Consider the following 17,561-nt stretch of genomic DNA (forward strand, 5'->3'; position numbering starts at 1 on the left):
TGGAATGTTGGTGTAGAGGGCTTCTACATCCATAGTGGCCAGGATGGTGTTTTCAGGAAGATCACCGATGGATTGTAGTTTCCTCAGGAAGTCAGTGGTGTCTCGAAGATAGCTGGGAGTGCTGGTAGTGTAGGGCTTGAGGAGGGAGTCTACATAGCCAGACAATCCTGCTGTCAGGGTGCCAATGCCTGAGATGATGGGGCATCCAGGATTTCCAGGTTTATGGATCTTGGGTAGCAGATAGAATACCCAGGTCGGAGTTCCAGGGGTGTGTCTATGTGAATTTGTTCTTGTGCTTTTTCAGGGAGTTTCTTGAGCAAATGCTGTAGTTTCTTTTGGTAACCCTCAGTGGGATCAGAGGGTAATGGCTTGTAGAAAGTGGTGTTGGAGAGCTGCCTAGCAGCCTCTTGTTCATATTCTGACCTATTCATGATGACAACAGCACCTCCTTTGTCAGCCTTTTTGATTATGATGTCAGACTTGTTTCTGAGGCTGTGAATGGCATTGTGTTCTGCATGGCTGAGGTTATGGGGCAAGCAATGTTGCTTTTACACAATTTAAGCCCGTGCATATCAGCAGAAGCACTCTATGTAGAAGTCCAGTCTGTTGTTTCGACCTTCAGGAGGAGTCCACCCAGAATCCTTCTTTTTGTTGTGTTGGTAGGAAGGTCTCTGTGGATTTGTTGTTCAGAGGTGTGTTGGAAATATTCCTTGAGTTGGAGACGTCGAAAATAGGATTCCAGGTCACCAGAGAACTGTATCATGTTCGTGGGAGTGGAGGGGCAGAAGGAAAATCTTCCTGAAAACACCATCCTGGCCACTATGGATGTAGAAGCCCTCTACACCTCTACAATGACAAACACCTACAAGATCTCTATCAAGCATTCTTACAATTACAATACCCACCTGCTGAAGTGAAGAAACAGATTGATAGAGCCAGAAGAGTACCCAGAAGTCACCTACTACAGGACAGGCCCAACAAAGAAAATAACTGAACGCCACTAGCCATCACCTTCAGCCCCCAACTAAAACCTCTCCAATGCATCATCAAGGATCTACAACCTATCCTGAAGGACGACCCATCACTCTCACAGATCTTGGGAGACAGGCCAGTCCTTGCCTACAGACAGCCCCCCAACCTGAAGCAAATACTCACCAGCAGCCACACACCACACAACAGAACCACTAACCCAGGAACCTATCCTTGCAACAAAGCCCGTTGCCAACTGTGTCCACATATCTATTCAGGAGACACCATCATAGACACCTAATCACATCAGCCACACTATCAGAGATTCGTTCACCTGCGCATCCACCAATGTGATATATGCCATCATGTGCCAGCAATGCCCCTCTGCCATGTAGATTGGTCAAACTGGACAGTCTCTACGTAAAAGAATAAATGGACACAAATCAGACGTCAAGAATTATAACATTCAAAAACCAGTCGGAGAACACTTCAATCTCTCTGGTCACACGATTACAGACATGAAAGTGACAATTCTTCAACAAAAAAGACTTCGAAAACAGACTCCAAGGAGAGACTGCTGAATTGGAATTAATTTGCAAACTGGATACAATTAACTTAGGCTTGAATAGAGACTGGGAGTGGATGGGTCATTACACAAAGTAAAACTATTTCCCCATGTTTATTCGCCCCCCTCTCCCTCCCAGCCCCCACTGTTCCTCAGACGTTCTTGTCAACTGCTGGAAATGGCCTACCTTGATTATCACTTCAAAAGATTTTCTCCCCCCCCACTCTCCTGCTGGTATTAGCTCATCTTAAGTGATCACTCTCCTTACAGTGTGTATGATAACACCCATTGTTTCATGTTCTCTGTGTATATAAATCTTCCCCACTGTATTTTCCACTGAATGTATCTGATGAAGCGAGCTGTAGCTCACGAAAGCTTATGTTTTAATAAATTTGTTAGTCTCTAAGGTGCCAGAAGTACTCGTTTTCTTTTTGTAATGGACTTCCGGATGAAAAGCCTTGAGATGGGACATTATATGGGGTGGGCTCTGAGTTACTAAGAATACTACAGAGAATTATTTCCCAGGTATCTACCTGGTGGGTCTTGCCCACATACTTGGGGTTTAACTGATCACCATATTTGGGGTCAGGAAGGAATTTTCCCCCAGTCAGATTGGCAGAGGCCCTTGCGGTTTTTCTCCTTCCTCTGCAGCATGGGTCACTTGCAGGTTTAAACTAATGTAAATAGTGAATTCTCTGTAACTTGAAGTTTTTAAACTAGGATTTGGGGATTTCAGTAACTCAGTCAGAGGTTAGGGGTCTATTTCAGGAGAGGGTGGGTGAGATTCTGTGGTCTGCAATGTGCAGGAGGTCAGACTATATGGTCACGATGGTCCCTTCTGACCTTACGGACTGTGAGTCTATAAGGCTAATGGGGGACAAAAGATGAGTTGTAGAACAACGGATAAAAAGGTAGAGCTTCACAGACAGTGAAATTAGTATCGGATTTAAGGATGAGGTTCTACTGAGGTTGGACAATGATTAAACCAACCATGATGACACCAGTGAGGCCTGGGGGGAAATATCCAAACATGTTACAGAAATTACAAAAACTGTCTGTGGCCAAACAGAAGGAGGGAAATTTCATGGCAAGGAGACGTGGTGGTGGTTGAGCCATGTGCAGAAGGCAGTAAAGAAGTAAAAGTTTAAGCAATAGCAGAAAGTAAGAATGGCAGAAAATTATACGGAATACAAGCTGCCAAAGAAAAAAGATGAAAACAGCTGTTGCAGAAGCACATAAAGCCTTATATCCCAGACTATTTATGAAGGAGGGGGATAAAGGAATATACAGATTAGTCAAGACCAGGCAAAAAAGCACTGAGGACTTGGGAGCTACAATTTGTGTCAAAGATAAAATAGAACAGTACAGGTGGAAAATGGCAAAATCATTAGGAGATGGCACTGGTTTTAGGAGAAATTGCTCAATTAAGACAATCTGAGGAAACTGTTGAGGGAAGTATGTTCAAGCAATAACCTCACAAGACCTATTATTATGGTGGATACTCAGCCTGAGCTAAAGACAATAAAACGTCGGAAGGCAGTGGGACCAGACAGGGTACAATTGAGGCATTTAACATTATGCTATGAGGGAGTGATGGTGATGATGAATTTCTTTCACTTACTCCTCCATATTGGAAAAATGCCTGAGGAGTAGAGGAAGAGCACCTTTGTTTCTGTCTTCAAGCATAAAGGAGATGTGTCAGTATGTAATGACCAACCCATCAAGTTTATGGGTCACACAATGAACTTGTTGGAAAGAATTATCAAATTATCACTAAAACTTGAGCACCAAGTAAGTGACAACCAATTTGGGTTTATGCCAGGAAGGTCAACACTGGATACTGTGTGTGCAGCCCAAATATTGCAGGATAAGTACAGGGAGAAATACAAGCAATTGCATTTAGGGTTTCTGAACAGATAGAAGGCTTAGGCCAAAGTTCCTAGAGAATTGATATAGTTGTGCCTGTAGTTGCACAATCTTCTGAAGACATATGTTCAGACTATAATTGACACGTACGAGGGTAGCACAACAATAGTGAGAAGCAGCTTCAGCTACAGTAAGCCATTCACTGTGAGGGTAGGTTTGCATCAAGGCCAATCCTAAATCCATTTCTATTTGTGCTTGTAATGAACACCTTGACATAGGATATTGGGGAGAGGATCCATGGAGCATGTTTTTCGCCGATGACATTATATTGTGCTGAAAAGATAAAGGCAAACTGGAAAGAGATTTAGAACAATGGAAGGAAGATAACACTGGAAGAAAATGGTTTGTAGATCAGCCAAGAAAAGATGGAATATGTGTGATGTTTCACTGAGAAGACAATGAAAGCCAGTAACTCTAGATGGTATAGAGTTTATGTCTGTGCAACAATTAAATATTTTGGTTCAGTGCTGAGCCATGATGGGACTGTCAAAAGTTGCAGATGTTAGAAGTTGCATGAAGAGCACTTAACCTAAATGGAGGGAGTTGATGGGAATTTTCTGTGACAAGACTATGCCAAATAAAAAAGTATTTAAGATCATGATTAGACCAGCCATGAAGTATGGGTTGGAATGCTGTCCAATGAGGAAGAAAGAACACCTACTGCACACTGCCAAAATGAGAATGCTCAGGTGGGTAAGACAAGAGCTAACAGGCTATGCAATGATATGCTATAAGACATGATGCAGATGCCCCTGTCCTGAAAATGTTGAGGAAGTATTGACCGAGAGGGTACGTCATATAAGACGATGAGACAAAATATGTTGATCAGATAGTCAAGATGTGGTAGTCATGGGACTAAGACCATGAGAAAAACCCCAAAAAAGGTGGTTCAGGACTCCAGAGGACATGAAGAAGGTTGGTCTCATCTTGGAAGACAAATTTGACAGGAACACTTGTAGACAAAGAACAAGAGCTGTCAACAGCACAAGGCAAAGATGAAGTAGCCATAGATAAATGGTCAAATTGTATTTATTTCTATATTGTCCCCAGGTCTGCTAAGTGCCTTACAGATATATAATAGCCACATTACCTGTAATAAGACCCTATAATCTAAATGTAGAGGGAACTGTTCCTTTACCTATAAAGCCCACCACTGTGAACTCCCATGAGGCTCATTCTTCTACTTCATATTGTACTACACCCAGGTGAAGCCATTGCAGGAGTTAGTAAGACAACATGGGCTGAAATGCCATCAATATGCAGACGACATATTCTATATCTCCTCTACATCAAACACAAATAGCACCATCTCCCAGCTTTCTCAATGCCTAACTGCAGCACCTAGATGAACATCAGGTGGAGGGTTGTAAGAGAGGGAAGCACTTTGAAAAACCTGCTTTCAATAGTGGGGTATGCCATAGAAAGGGCATCTGCCCTTTGATTGTTAATAAGTTCACAGCCTGGGATCCTTTGGACTATTGGATACCCACTTTCCATCTGCAACTGGCCAGAACACTATGCTTATTGGACACAGACATGAGCACAGTGATCCACACATTCGTGAGCTCCATGTTGACTGCTAAGTTGCAACTCATCATGCCCAAGAAAGAAGCCATTCACTCTGAAAATTGCCCAATAATACAAATCACAACAGCCCACCTGCTCAGCAATACAAGTGCTGTGAACAAATCAAACAGTGAGACCCATTGGATACATTCCAGTTCAAGGTCTCTGTCCTTTCATTCAGAACACTCCACGGGCCTAGCCTAACTATGAGAGAGTGTCTTTCCATGTCTGATCCCTCAAAAAGATATGTTTAATGATTCAGTTCAGTAGCATTTGCATGGACTTTGTAAGGGACCATTCTTCCATCCATAAGTCTTTGTTGTGTTGCCCATGCACACAGTATCATTGCATGTTATGACCTAGATGGGTTTGTGGCATTTAAGATTCTATTCTCCCTATATACTTTAGCAAATCAACAAATTCTAATGAGAAAAGCAGATTAAAGCTGTAGTATCCCACAGTTGAGAGAGCATTAACAATGTTTGCAGGGCAAATATAGTTTCCTTAGGCTCTTTCTTCCCTTAGAACCTTATAGAAGTTGTAGAAAAAAATTACATTTAAAAGAATAAACAATTAAGTACAATGTGTGATGGAATTTTGTTTCTTTTTCCTGGAGTATAAATTATCAATATAATAGGAACTGAAAAACACAGATAACTTGAAATCAGGCAGAAAAAGCAAGGTGAAATTCTGGCAATTCTTATAGGCAACTGTAATTGTCTGTATATGTTGCTAGCAAGTGATAAACTCAGAAAAATAGATGTTTAAATTTCAACATGTTGGTAAGGAAGTATATATTATTGTGCCTGTAGCATGCATATACATACACAATTAAAAAAATAGTAAAAAATTGGAACCTTAAAGATGCTGTCATAACAGACCTAATCAACCACAATCTTACTGTTGTCACCTTTGTCCTTCCTCTTCTTCCACCTTACTCTCGATATAGTATAGTTTTTACTCATAATGAAGCTGTATTTTTTCTACATAGGTACTCACATGGACCTTCACCACAATGTCTCCCCAGTACTGAAAAACAGAAATAAACTCTTTTTTTCCTACCCACTCAGCATGTGGTTGGGGGTGGGGAGGAGAAGCTTGATTACAGTTTATTTGTTTGTACTTGTTCAAGATTGTGTGCAGGTGAGTGAGTGAAAAAGTTATGAAGTGAAAAAGTGTGTTGATCAGCAAAACATCAGCAAAATGGAGGGATGGTGGAATGGGCAATGAAATATAATACAAACAGGATATTGACAACTCTGTTCATTTATTTACTAAAGGTACACATCATATCACGCTAGGCCCCCGAAAATATACAAATGTTAAAATATTTAAAATATAAGGTCAAATTAACATAATATTAGCAGAAATGACATGAAAAAGAATTTCACCCATCAAAGAAAGGCCCAGATTCAACTGCAACTAATTCCTTATAGAAAACACATGTAAACACACAGATGTTGCAATGCGTCCACAAGCTTTAAAACAACAATGGCTCTGTTAGACCAAGTAGAAAGTGAGTTGAGGGACATCCACTGAAAATTCCTTGCATGGAATCACCTCATATTTCAATCTTGTCATTGTCAGTTGAGCTTCCCAGTTTATCGCAGCTGCCTGAAAGCAGTATGAAGACATATGTGTTCTCTAAGATATGCAGAGTTTAAACCACAAAGAGATTTACAAGGATCTGGATCCTGACAGAGGATGTGGAAAAAGCTAATGTATTCAATGCTTTTTTTGCCTCTGTCTTCACGAACAAGGTCAGCTCCCAGACTACTGCACTGGGCAGCACAGCATGGGGAGAAGGTGACCAGCCCTCTGTGGAGAAAGAAGTTCGGGACTATTTAGAAAAGCTGGACGTGCACAAGCCCATGGGGCCGGATGCGTTGCATCTAAGAGTGCTAAAGGAGTTGGCGGATGTGATTGCAGAGCCATTGGCCATTATCTTTGAAAACTCATGGCGATCCGGGGAAGTCCCGGACAATTGGAAAAAGGCTAATGGTAGTGCCCATCTTTAAAAAAGGGAAGAAGGAGGATCCTGGGAACTACAGGCCAGTCAGCCTCACCTCAGTCTCTGGAAAAATCATGGAGCAGGTCCTCAGGGAAGCCATTCTGAATCACTTAGAGGAGAGGAAAGTGATCAGGAACAGTTAGCATGGATTCACCAAGGGCAAGTCATGCCTGACTAATCTAATTGCCTTCTATGATGAGATAACTGGCTCTGTGGATGAAGGAAAAGTGGTGGACATGTTGTTCCTTGACTTTAGCAAAGCTTTTGACACGGTCTCCCACAGTATTCTTGCCAGCAAGTTAAAGAAGTATGGGCTGGATGAATGGACTATAAGGTGGATAGAAAGCTGGCTAGATTGTCGGGCTCAACGGGTAGTGATCAATGGCTCCATGTCTAGTTGGCAGCCGGTATCAAGTGGAGTGCCCCAAGGGTCAGTCCTGGGGCCGGTTTTGTTCAATATCTTCATAAATGATCTGGAGGATGGTGTGGATTGCACCCTCAGCAAGTTTGCAGATGACACTAAACTGGGAGGAGAGGTAAATACGCTGGAGGGTAGGGATAGGATACAGAGGGACCTAGACAAATTGCAGGATTGGGTGAAAAGAAATCTGATGAAGTTCAACAAGGACAAGTGCTGAGTCCTGCACTTAGGATGGAAGAATCCAATGCACCGGTACAGACTAGGGACCGAATGGCTAGGCAGCAGTTCTGCAGAAAAGGACCTAGGAGTTACAGTAGACAAGAAGCTGGATATGAGTCAACAGTGTGCCCTTGTTGCCAAGAAGGCCAATGGCATTTTGGGATGTATAAGTAGGGGCAGTGCCAGCAGATCAAGGGACGTGATCATTCCCCTCTATTCGACACTGGTGAGGCCTCATCTGGAGTACTGTGTCCAGTTTTGGGCCCCACACTACAAGAAGGATGTGGAAAAATTGGAAAGAATCCAGCAGAGGGCAACAAAAATGATTAGGGGACTGGAACACATGAGTTATGAGGAGAGGCTGAGGGAACTGGGGATGTTTAGTCTACAGAAGAGAAGAATGAGGGGGGATTTGATAGCTGCTTTCAACTACCTGAAAGGGGGTTCCAAAGAGGATGGCTCTAGACTGTTCTCAGTGGTAGCAGATGACAGAACAAGGAGTAATGGTCTCAAGTTGCAGTGGGGGAGATTTAGGTTGGATATTAGGAAAAACTTTTTCACTAGGAGGGTGGTGAAACATTGGAATGCGTTACCTAGGGAGGTGGTGGAATCTCCTTCCTTAAAAATTTTTAAGGTCAGGCTTGACAAAGCCCTGGCTGGGATGATTTAATTGGGGATTGGTCCTGCTTTGAGCAGGGGGTTGGACTAGATGACCTCCTGAGGTCCCTTCCAACCCTGATATTCTATGATTCTATGATTCTAAGGTAAAATCAGATTGCCCCTAAATTGCCCTCATTTTCTCCCTAACAGTATCACCACAACATAACTGCTGCCAAGATTGGAGAGGCCTTTTCCTTTCTCATGCACACAAAGTTCCTTTCACACCTACAGGTTTACCTATGATTTAACTAGGGCAATCTATGGGAATTTCAACTTCTTCAGCACAAAGTTGCCCACTTTACATCTGTGCTCCACCTTTTATAGTGACCTTCTGTCTACTTCCAGATCAGTTTCAAAGTCCTGGTTCTTATCTTTAAGTCCCAAATATTATCAAAGCCTGTCTTTCTTTGTGTGTACCCTACAATGGCAGCTCTGAAGAAAGATGGCACTGAAGCTGAAGGTCCTCTGGATGAAATTATGGGGTCTGCAGGCAGAGAAACCTGAGTGGAGGACCCTCTGAATGTGGTATTAAATTCCACCAGAAATCCAGATGAGCCCAAATCTAAAGACTTTTAGACAGTGATGCAAGAGCCAACTTTTTGCACAGGTTTTATCCCAGTAATCAATCATGATAATGACTGACCATATTTCCTTCTAGAAAGTAATCGCGATTGGCTAGTTTCAGTCAAGAAACAGCCTGAAATGAGGAATTTGAATAGAACTTAATTTAATTTAATACACTTTGTGATAGAAGTAAGGCTTCCTAATTTATGTACAAGATACCATTGATACTGGCACATTAAAAATGCTTAGGGAGACAAGATACCATGCATTTGCAACTAGATGTCATATTTTATTGTGACCACAAATTGCATATAACTAATTAGTGCTAGGTGCCTTACCAATAGGTCCTGTGGCATTTTGCAGTTAGAACTGAAGCATTTCATGCCACTTGGTGAAATGAAAAGTGATCATTTTGGCAGAGGCATCTCTCAACAAACCAATTGCAATGTGGCATGCTTTTCACTTCACTGAGTGGTATCCTATATGTCACCTTGCACATTTTTATAAACACGTCACATTCACATACAACATTCTGGAACAATTACAAAAGAGAAAACATTTCTAACTGCTATTAGCAATTTGTATTGGATTATTCTTGGACGGCATTACATAAATATTACCTGTCCAAAACTTTGTTACGGGCGGAGTTAAAAAAACCTCAGGTGAGTCTGATAGACGTTAACACAATCTTCAATAAGCATAACTGTAAGGATAAATTCATCACAAACCCCAACCTAAGATAAAAGTGTTATGTGAACCTGCCCAGGAGTTTTAGGATGGATGGAGGGGCTTTTGCTGAGCGCTGTTTTGAGTAAAACGTGTGTGTGAAGGGAAAGAGAGGGAGAACAGAACAGAAACAGAGAATGGGGTGGGAGCAAAAAAGGCAAGAAAGCCATGCAGTAGCCATGCAGTGAGCTTGGTGTACAGCTCTGGAAAAAGGCTAGAGTTTTGGGGGTCTGGTATTGGCTAAAGATGCCTGGCACTGTAAGCTAAGAAACCATTATTTTGTTTCTGGTTCCTCCTCAGTTCGGAGAAGCAGGAACTTGTACATTCCTTGTGAATAAATAAGACTGCATGAATGAAAACACCAGGCTCCATTGTCAATTTATACCCCACCTGGAACATTCTGAGTGCCCCGAACTTCAACTAGCCATTCGAGTGGAAAAGAGACAAGAATGTGTGTGTGTGTGTGTGTGTGTGTGTGTGTGTGTGTGTGTGTGTTGTTGTTGTTGGAGTATAATCTGTTTCCTGCTTTAGAGACCCTACAAGGAATCATAACCTCACATAATGTCCCCAAGTGCAGGATTTTATGTTTAGCTGAAAAGATGTATAATACCAGAGGTAGATTGAGGCCTGGTCTACAAAAGAAAATTAGGTTGGTTTAACTACTTAGGTCAGGGATGTGAAAAATCAACACCCCTGAGCACTGTTGCTAAGTTGAGCTAAGTCCCCATGTAGACAATGCTACCACCTCTCGGGGAGGTGAATAATGCCAATGGGAGATCCCCTCCAATTAGCATAGCTAGTGTCTACACTGAAGCACTGAAGCAGCGCCACTGTACCATTTTAAATGAAGACAAGCCCTGAGAGTTCTCTATTGACTAAGTCTCTGAGGAGGGTGTCATGCATGATTTATTCGAGGAACCTCAATACAGTACAAGAAACTTCTTCTGCTCATTAAATGTGGTACACCTACATTTGTTTCCAGAAGAACACAACATAACTACCCTTCCTTGCAAATCTACTACTTTGGGAACTTGTCCACATTCCACTGCTAACTTACCTTGCTAACTTCTTCCTTATACAGCACATGTGCATAGCCGTCCCATTATGCATAAAGAAAATGTTACCTGGTGATACAGAAGAGGACTTCTGCATGGCCAGAGTGCATGACAGAGCTAAAAGTTCTAAGAGCGTTAGCACTCAGACTGCATTTGGAAAAGAAAGTATAGCATATGTGCAAGCACACATTTTTAGATTCCAGGTGTGCCTGGAAAAGTTTAACGTGAAGGTGACTTTCAAATGCTGTCCCAGCCTGTCCTGCTCTTGAACAAATAAAGGAGAGATTCTAGGGAAATGAGTGATGTAGTCTACTCTCTTTTCAAAGTGCTCTCAGTGGGAACAGAACACATTATTCAATTAATTACCTAACTAACCATCTCTCTGGTGGTAAAATGCTGCATTCCCAGTATTTATATGCCAGTCCCTATTTTCCGTGCAATGTTACACTTGGGGCATGTCTACCCTTACCTCTGGAGCGATCGATCCAGCATGGGTTGATTTATCGCGTCTACTGAAGACACAATAAATTGACTGTTGAGCGCTCTCCCATCGACTCTGGTACTCCACCGGAGCGAGAAGTGCAAGCGGAGTTGATGGGGGAGCATCAGCAGTTGACCTACTATAGTGAAGGCACCGCGGTAAGTAGATCTAAGTATGTCGAAGTTGTGTAACTTAGATCGATTCTCCCCCTGCCCCCAAATGTAGATCAAGCCTTACTAGAGTAGTGGAGTTGGAAAGGAACCTATGGCAGAATAAAATATTTTTTACACACACAGACACACACAAATATTGTTTCATTCTGTACATATGTCTTATTTGATAGAATAACCCACATTCTGATAACCTCAAATTTTGACTATTTGGGAACATACACACATATATAGTTGGAAGCACATAGATATAGAAGTACTTACATTTGTATTGTGATCACTTCCACTAACGCAGATGACATCTTGTTTTTGAATTGTTAGGACCTCTTTTGTAAGCTTCAGTTGGATATCATAGGCATTTTCAGACCCTTCATCATATAATAATGCAATACCTGTTTTAGTCTGTGAAAACGAAGTACAAAAATACAAATAAAACAGTTTAAGTACAGGAGCAATTTATGTTGATAAATAATAAAAGGTCTTTTCATTTCAATAGCTTTTGCACAAAAATATATATTGATTAAAACAATAAGTGGAAGATCAGCTTGCTTCCTGTGGTTTTAAATTGATTCAAATGCTTACTCAAGGGCCTGATCTTCATTCACACAAAGGACTATTTACACTTATCTGGCAGCGTAAATGAGCCTTAAAGTGGGTGTAAGTGTAATTCATTCCCATTTTAAGATCTCTTTCCACTGCCAGGAGGAGAAGTGGGTTCAGTGGAGTGTTCTGTTTTGGAAGGATATTTTGTTTGGTTGCTTGCTTTAAATATACATGCTGCGATGTGTTTTCATTAGAGAAGACCAGGTTTGAAGAAATGCACATTGCACTTGGAGTGGATAGTGGTGAGGTTTGTGATGGTCTTTCATTCCTGGGGGAGTTCATTCCAGAGTCTCAGACTGATCCTCAAGAAAGTTCGGTCTCCGGCACAGACGAGCTTTACCTTTACTATCCAGAGTTCCATTGTGCCAGAGGATTAACATTTTACATCCCAATTTTATATATACACAAACACACACATTATATATTTCAATTTGTGAAAGTCAAACTAGATGTCTACTTCTGAAGTTACAAAAGACTTAAATGTTATGTATCACATTGAATGGAAGTACACTGTCATCAGAATATTAAATGGTAAACTACACTGAATAATTGAAAGATGCTAGTTTAACTACTAAAAGCCATCAAAACATAGCTGGAGCCAGAATAAAAAAGAATGTTTCCAAGTTTTCTGTATATGATTGTGTGCAGAATACATTACATAAGATAAAAAGCAATGTGACATAATGCCACCTGAAACGTCTAAATACATTAATAACAGAAAAAAATAACATTTTGGTCCTCCCATTTGTCTCCATTGTGAGAGATTTGGTTTAATAATGTTTGCAGAACTAGGACCAAAATATCTAGCTGGTAATGTCAGTGGATTAGAACATTTTCAGAAGATAATGAGCTTTAGACAAATAATCTATTTGCATTCTATATAGCAGAGAAAAACCAAAACATCTATTTTCAAAGCAGAAATTAGTGATTGTGAGATTGTATTTGAGTTACAGCATTTATCAGTCTAAAAATTTCTAATTTGCCCTTCCCAGTGGTATCAAAATGCTGTTTTTGTTTTTATTCCTACTATACCAAACAGTTGATGTACACATATTCACACTGTCTGATAGATGCTGGTGCAGTAGAATGTCTGTACCATTCAGAAGGGAAAACATTTTCATGTCCACCATGAGTTATATTTTCCCTGATTTACATGTCTTTTTAAGTCCATGATTTGGAATTTTGATTTTTTTTCTTTGAGTGATTTAGGTGCTAGCACAATTAAGGATCCCATCACAACTGTGGAAAATGAGATTAATTAATTAGTGCTCTATTGACTTTACAGGAGCAGATTGTAAACATCATATTGGAGGTTCGTAGATTTTAAACCCAAATGAGAGCAACTATAATCATGTAGTCTGACCTCTTGCATAAAACAGATCATAGCATTTCATTTAATGATTCCTGTAGTGGAGGAAATTATTGTGCCCTGCTATGTAAGGAACAATATCAAGCCCAATAATTTGTGGTCCAATTTGATCATTTCCTTTAAAAAGAGAGTGTTAAATTTCACATTTTTTAATCTGATTTTTGTGTTTTATATTACATTAAAAAGAAATAAGCCCTTGGCATTTAATGCACATTCCTCAAAAGTTTTATAACAAACTGAACGTACATCAAATTTGGGACTTAAATTCTTTGATAATATCTTAATTTCCATACCATTAAGGAGGATGCTCTTTGGTGGTGGTTGGTAAAGGATTAGGCTTGGCCTACACTAGAAAATTAAGTCAGTTTAACTACACCTGAGTGGTGTAGTTAAACTGACTTAACCTAACCTAAGTCCCTGTGTAGACAGTGGTAGGTCAACAGAAGAATTGTTCCACCAACCTAGCCACCACCTCTCAGGGAGATGGATTACCTCCGCCAATGGGAGAACCCTTTCCATCAGCATAGGTAGTGTCTACACTGAAGTACTACAATGGCATAGCTGTAGTGTTACATTGTAGACAAGCCTGCAGTGTCCATTAGAGAGATCTGAAAGAAGCGCAATGCTGTCTGAGAAGGATGTAATGGTTCTTTCACTTCCTAACGCTCCAAAGTTTTCAGTACCTTGATATTATCGATACTGAGCAGATGATTTTTTTTTTTTTTTTTGGTCAGTGATTGTACAGGCATTACTGGTAAATAAAACTGATGGCTATGCAATAGCAGATATTTTTAAAATGTGGAAGAACTCCTTTGTAAAATCACCTTACTCAAATTCTATTGTATTCATACAATATCCCATTTTCGTTATATATCACCCTGATCACCCATCATTGCTACTACTTGCACAGAGACACCATGAGAGAACAGAACTCTGCAGAACACCCCACGTAACCTCTAGGCAGCACATAATGGTGGCTAGTAATTGCTACGTGTGTTTTATAGTAATCCAGTAAAACTAACCCTAACTTCTATTTGTAATAGCTTATTTGGTAATGAATGGAACGTGTGGAGTAACTGACTGAATTCCTTAGCATTTTCCATCACACCGTTTCAAATGAAACTCTGAATGGAGCTCCCCTCTTCCTATTAGGATCCATTACTCGCCTCACACTCCATCCAGCTTTTGATGTGATCTAAGGTGACATGCAGCAATATTTTATTTGTTTTCCAAATCAATAAGATTAATGTAGATTTATTTGCCTTTTTAGATCATTATAAATGGTTGTGTATCAGAGGTCAGGCAGTCACCTGTTCACTCAATGTGTTAATAGATGCCATAAGTCTATATGCACCAGTCAGAATCTTGTTAGGGCAAAGTGCCTTTTCGAACTAGCTCACTTTAATAGGGACTTAGTCTTTGCATGTACGGGCGTATACTCCATGATTGCTATCCTAATGTTCATTGCATTTTTAGTGTAAAAATGAGTCTCTATTCAGAGTAGTACAACCACTCCAGCAGCTGGCTCCAGAAAGGTCTAAGGCTCCTAGGCTATGAAGGAGAGGCTTCAGAGGGAGATGTATCTCCTCAACAATGATAACAACGATGCATTAAAAAAACAGGAGTGTTTGTGGCACCTTAGAGACTAACAAATTTATTAGAGCATAAGCTTTCGTGAGCTTATGCTAAGCTTTCAAGCTCAGCAGTCTGAACTAATATGCAAACTAGATACCATTAACTTGGGTTTGAATAGAGACTGGGAGTGGCTGGGTCATTACACATATTGAATCTATTTCCTTAAATAGCCTCACACCTTCTTGCCAACTGTCTAAATGGGCCACCTTGATTATCACTACAAAAGTTCTTTTTTCTTCTCCTGCTGATAATAGCTCACCTTAACTAATTAGCCCCTCACAGTTTATATGGTAACTTCCAACTTATCTGTATATATATATATATGTATCTTACATCTTACTATATGTTCCATTCTATGCATCCAATTAAGTGAGCTGTAGCTCACGAAAGCTTATGCTCTAATAAATTTGTTAGTCTCTAAGATGCCACAAGTACTCCTGTTCTTTTTGCGGATACAGACTAACATGGCTGCTACTCTGAAATGATGCATTAGGCATCATGGGATAGATTTTTCAAAAGTATTTAGGTGTCTAAAGATACAGCTAGATGCTTAATGGGATTTCAAAATACCTCAGTGTCTGACTTCCATTGAAACCAAATAAGTGCCTATGCACTTTTGAAAACCCCACCAGCTGCCTATGTAACCACACACCTGCTGGGTGTGGTGCTCTGTCCTCTCTCATGTCACCAAGACCACTTAGAGATTAATGAGTCTGTTCTGCAGCTTCAGCTAAGGGCCATATGGCTTTTAGCTCATTCACTAAGCTCCCAAGGTCCCAGATTCGATTCCACCCGACGATGACCAGGGCCTGTCAGTGTTATGCCTAGTTTAGGTGCTTTTGAACATCTGACTGGGTGATTGCTTATGATTCTACTGAGTAAACAGGTGGAGTTCCTACCCTGCTTCATCTAGGGTATGGTCCAAAATTACCCCCTCCTGGAGTTTTCCAGTTACCCCCTTTGACCCAAATGGTGTGTCAAAATTTGGGGCCCTGGGGATTATTTCCAGTAGGAGGACAAATTGATGATAGAGTCAGGTGTTTCTTTGGTGCAATCCTGTTTAGTTACAAAGAACATAGAAAGCCATTTTCCTGAATACAGGAAGAACCAAACAACAGGAGACAATTTCTTTGTTCATAGCTCTAATCCACTTTCAGCGAGCACTTAGGCCTTGTCTACATTACAGAGTTAGATTAACTTAAGGCAGCTTATGTCGAACTAACTCTGTAAGTGTCTACACTAAAATGTAACTCCCATCCATGTAACTAGTCCACTAATAACACTTAATAATACCACCTCTGCAAGAATTGTAGCACTTAGGTCAATGTAGTTAGGCTGATGCAGTATCAGTGTAGACACTGTGTTGCTTACATTGACAGCTGCTGCCTTTCAGAAGCTGTCCCACAATGCCCCACACTGACATAAGAATATAAGAACGGCTATACTAGGTCAGACCAAAGGTTGATCTAGCCCAGTATCCTGCCTTACAACAGTGGCCAATGCCAGGTGCCCCAGAAGGAATGAACAGAACAGTTAATCTTCTGTTGCCCATTCCCAGCTTCTGGCAAACAGCTTCTGACAGTTAAATTGGTTCAAGCACTCCTGGTGAGGACGTGCACCGTTGACACAAGGAGCATAGTGTGGACATGCAAAAGCAATTTAATTACTTCAGTGACTGTACACTGATGTAACTTGGATCTACTTAATTTTGTAATGTAGACTTGCCCTTAGCTGAAAAGCTCTCTTTCTAGGTTTTACTCAAAGCCATACTCTCAGTGCTTGATCTGGCTTTGTCTGCTATTTCTCTGTGTGTGTTTCTGTACTATACAATGTAGTTGTAGCTCTGTCCATCCCAGGATATTAGAGACACAAGGATTTTTTTTTTTTTTGGGTGGGGGGGGAACCAACTTCTCTTGGTGAGGGAGACAAGCTGATGTGCCACACACAGCTCTTCTTCAGGTCTGGGAAAGCATCACAGCAAAATGCAAAATGGAACATATTGTTTAGCATAAGTAGTTAGCATGTATTCTAAAGGACTATTCAAGGTAGACTGGCCTGTTAACATCTCTGCAGTCATAGGGCAAAGATGGGGGGGGGGGCAGCGCTAGACTAGTAGGTTACAGATTGGTGTAATAAACCATAAATCCAGTGTCTCTGTTCAGTCCATGATTTTTAGTGTCTAGTGGACTAATGAATTTAAGCTCCCAGGCTCATCTTTTGAAAGTGTTGTGCAGGTTTCCATGGAGGATGAAGACTGAGAGGTAAGATATAGAATGCTCACTTTCTGAAAAGCATTCAGCCACAGGTGATACATTGTTTTAGTCTTTTACCATTTTCCTGTGAGTTCATTCAAGAGTGTAGTGATTGTCAGATTTCACCCACACACAGTTATTGGGACTTTTAGTGCACTGGATGAGGTACACCGCATGTTGTGACAGACACATGTAGGATCCATGAATCATGAAAGGTGTGTTGAGCAGTGGAGATATGTCTGCAGGCTTTGCATCTGTTACTCTGGCAAGGTCCGGTGCCAAATTGGTATGTCCTGGTCGGTGGGGAGCTTCTTGTAATGATGAGCTTGGAGAAGTTTGGGGGTTGGAGAAGTGGGAGTTCAGGAAATA

The 17,561-nt window shown here is 40.9% G+C and overlaps 1 protein-coding gene across 5 annotated transcripts in view; it reads right to left on the reverse strand.

Moving 5' to 3' along the window:
- Positions 1-17,561, reverse strand: part of SNTG2 (syntrophin gamma 2) — a 487,892-nt gene that overhangs the window by 245,505 nt on the left and 224,826 nt on the right. For all 5 annotated transcript variants that reach the window (XM_075126433.1, XM_048845382.2, XM_075126432.1 and 2 more), the window contains exon 2: positions 11,598-11,735. In XM_075126433.1, coding sequence (XP_074982534.1) covers positions 11,598-11,735 — 138 coding nt within the window. The remainder of the gene's footprint in view (positions 1-11,597; positions 11,736-17,561) is intronic.

This window comes from Caretta caretta, chromosome 3 (assembly GCF_965140235.1).
Source record: "Caretta caretta isolate rCarCar2 chromosome 3, rCarCar1.hap1, whole genome shotgun sequence".
Lineage (NCBI taxonomy): Eukaryota > Metazoa > Chordata > Testudines > Cheloniidae > Caretta > Caretta caretta.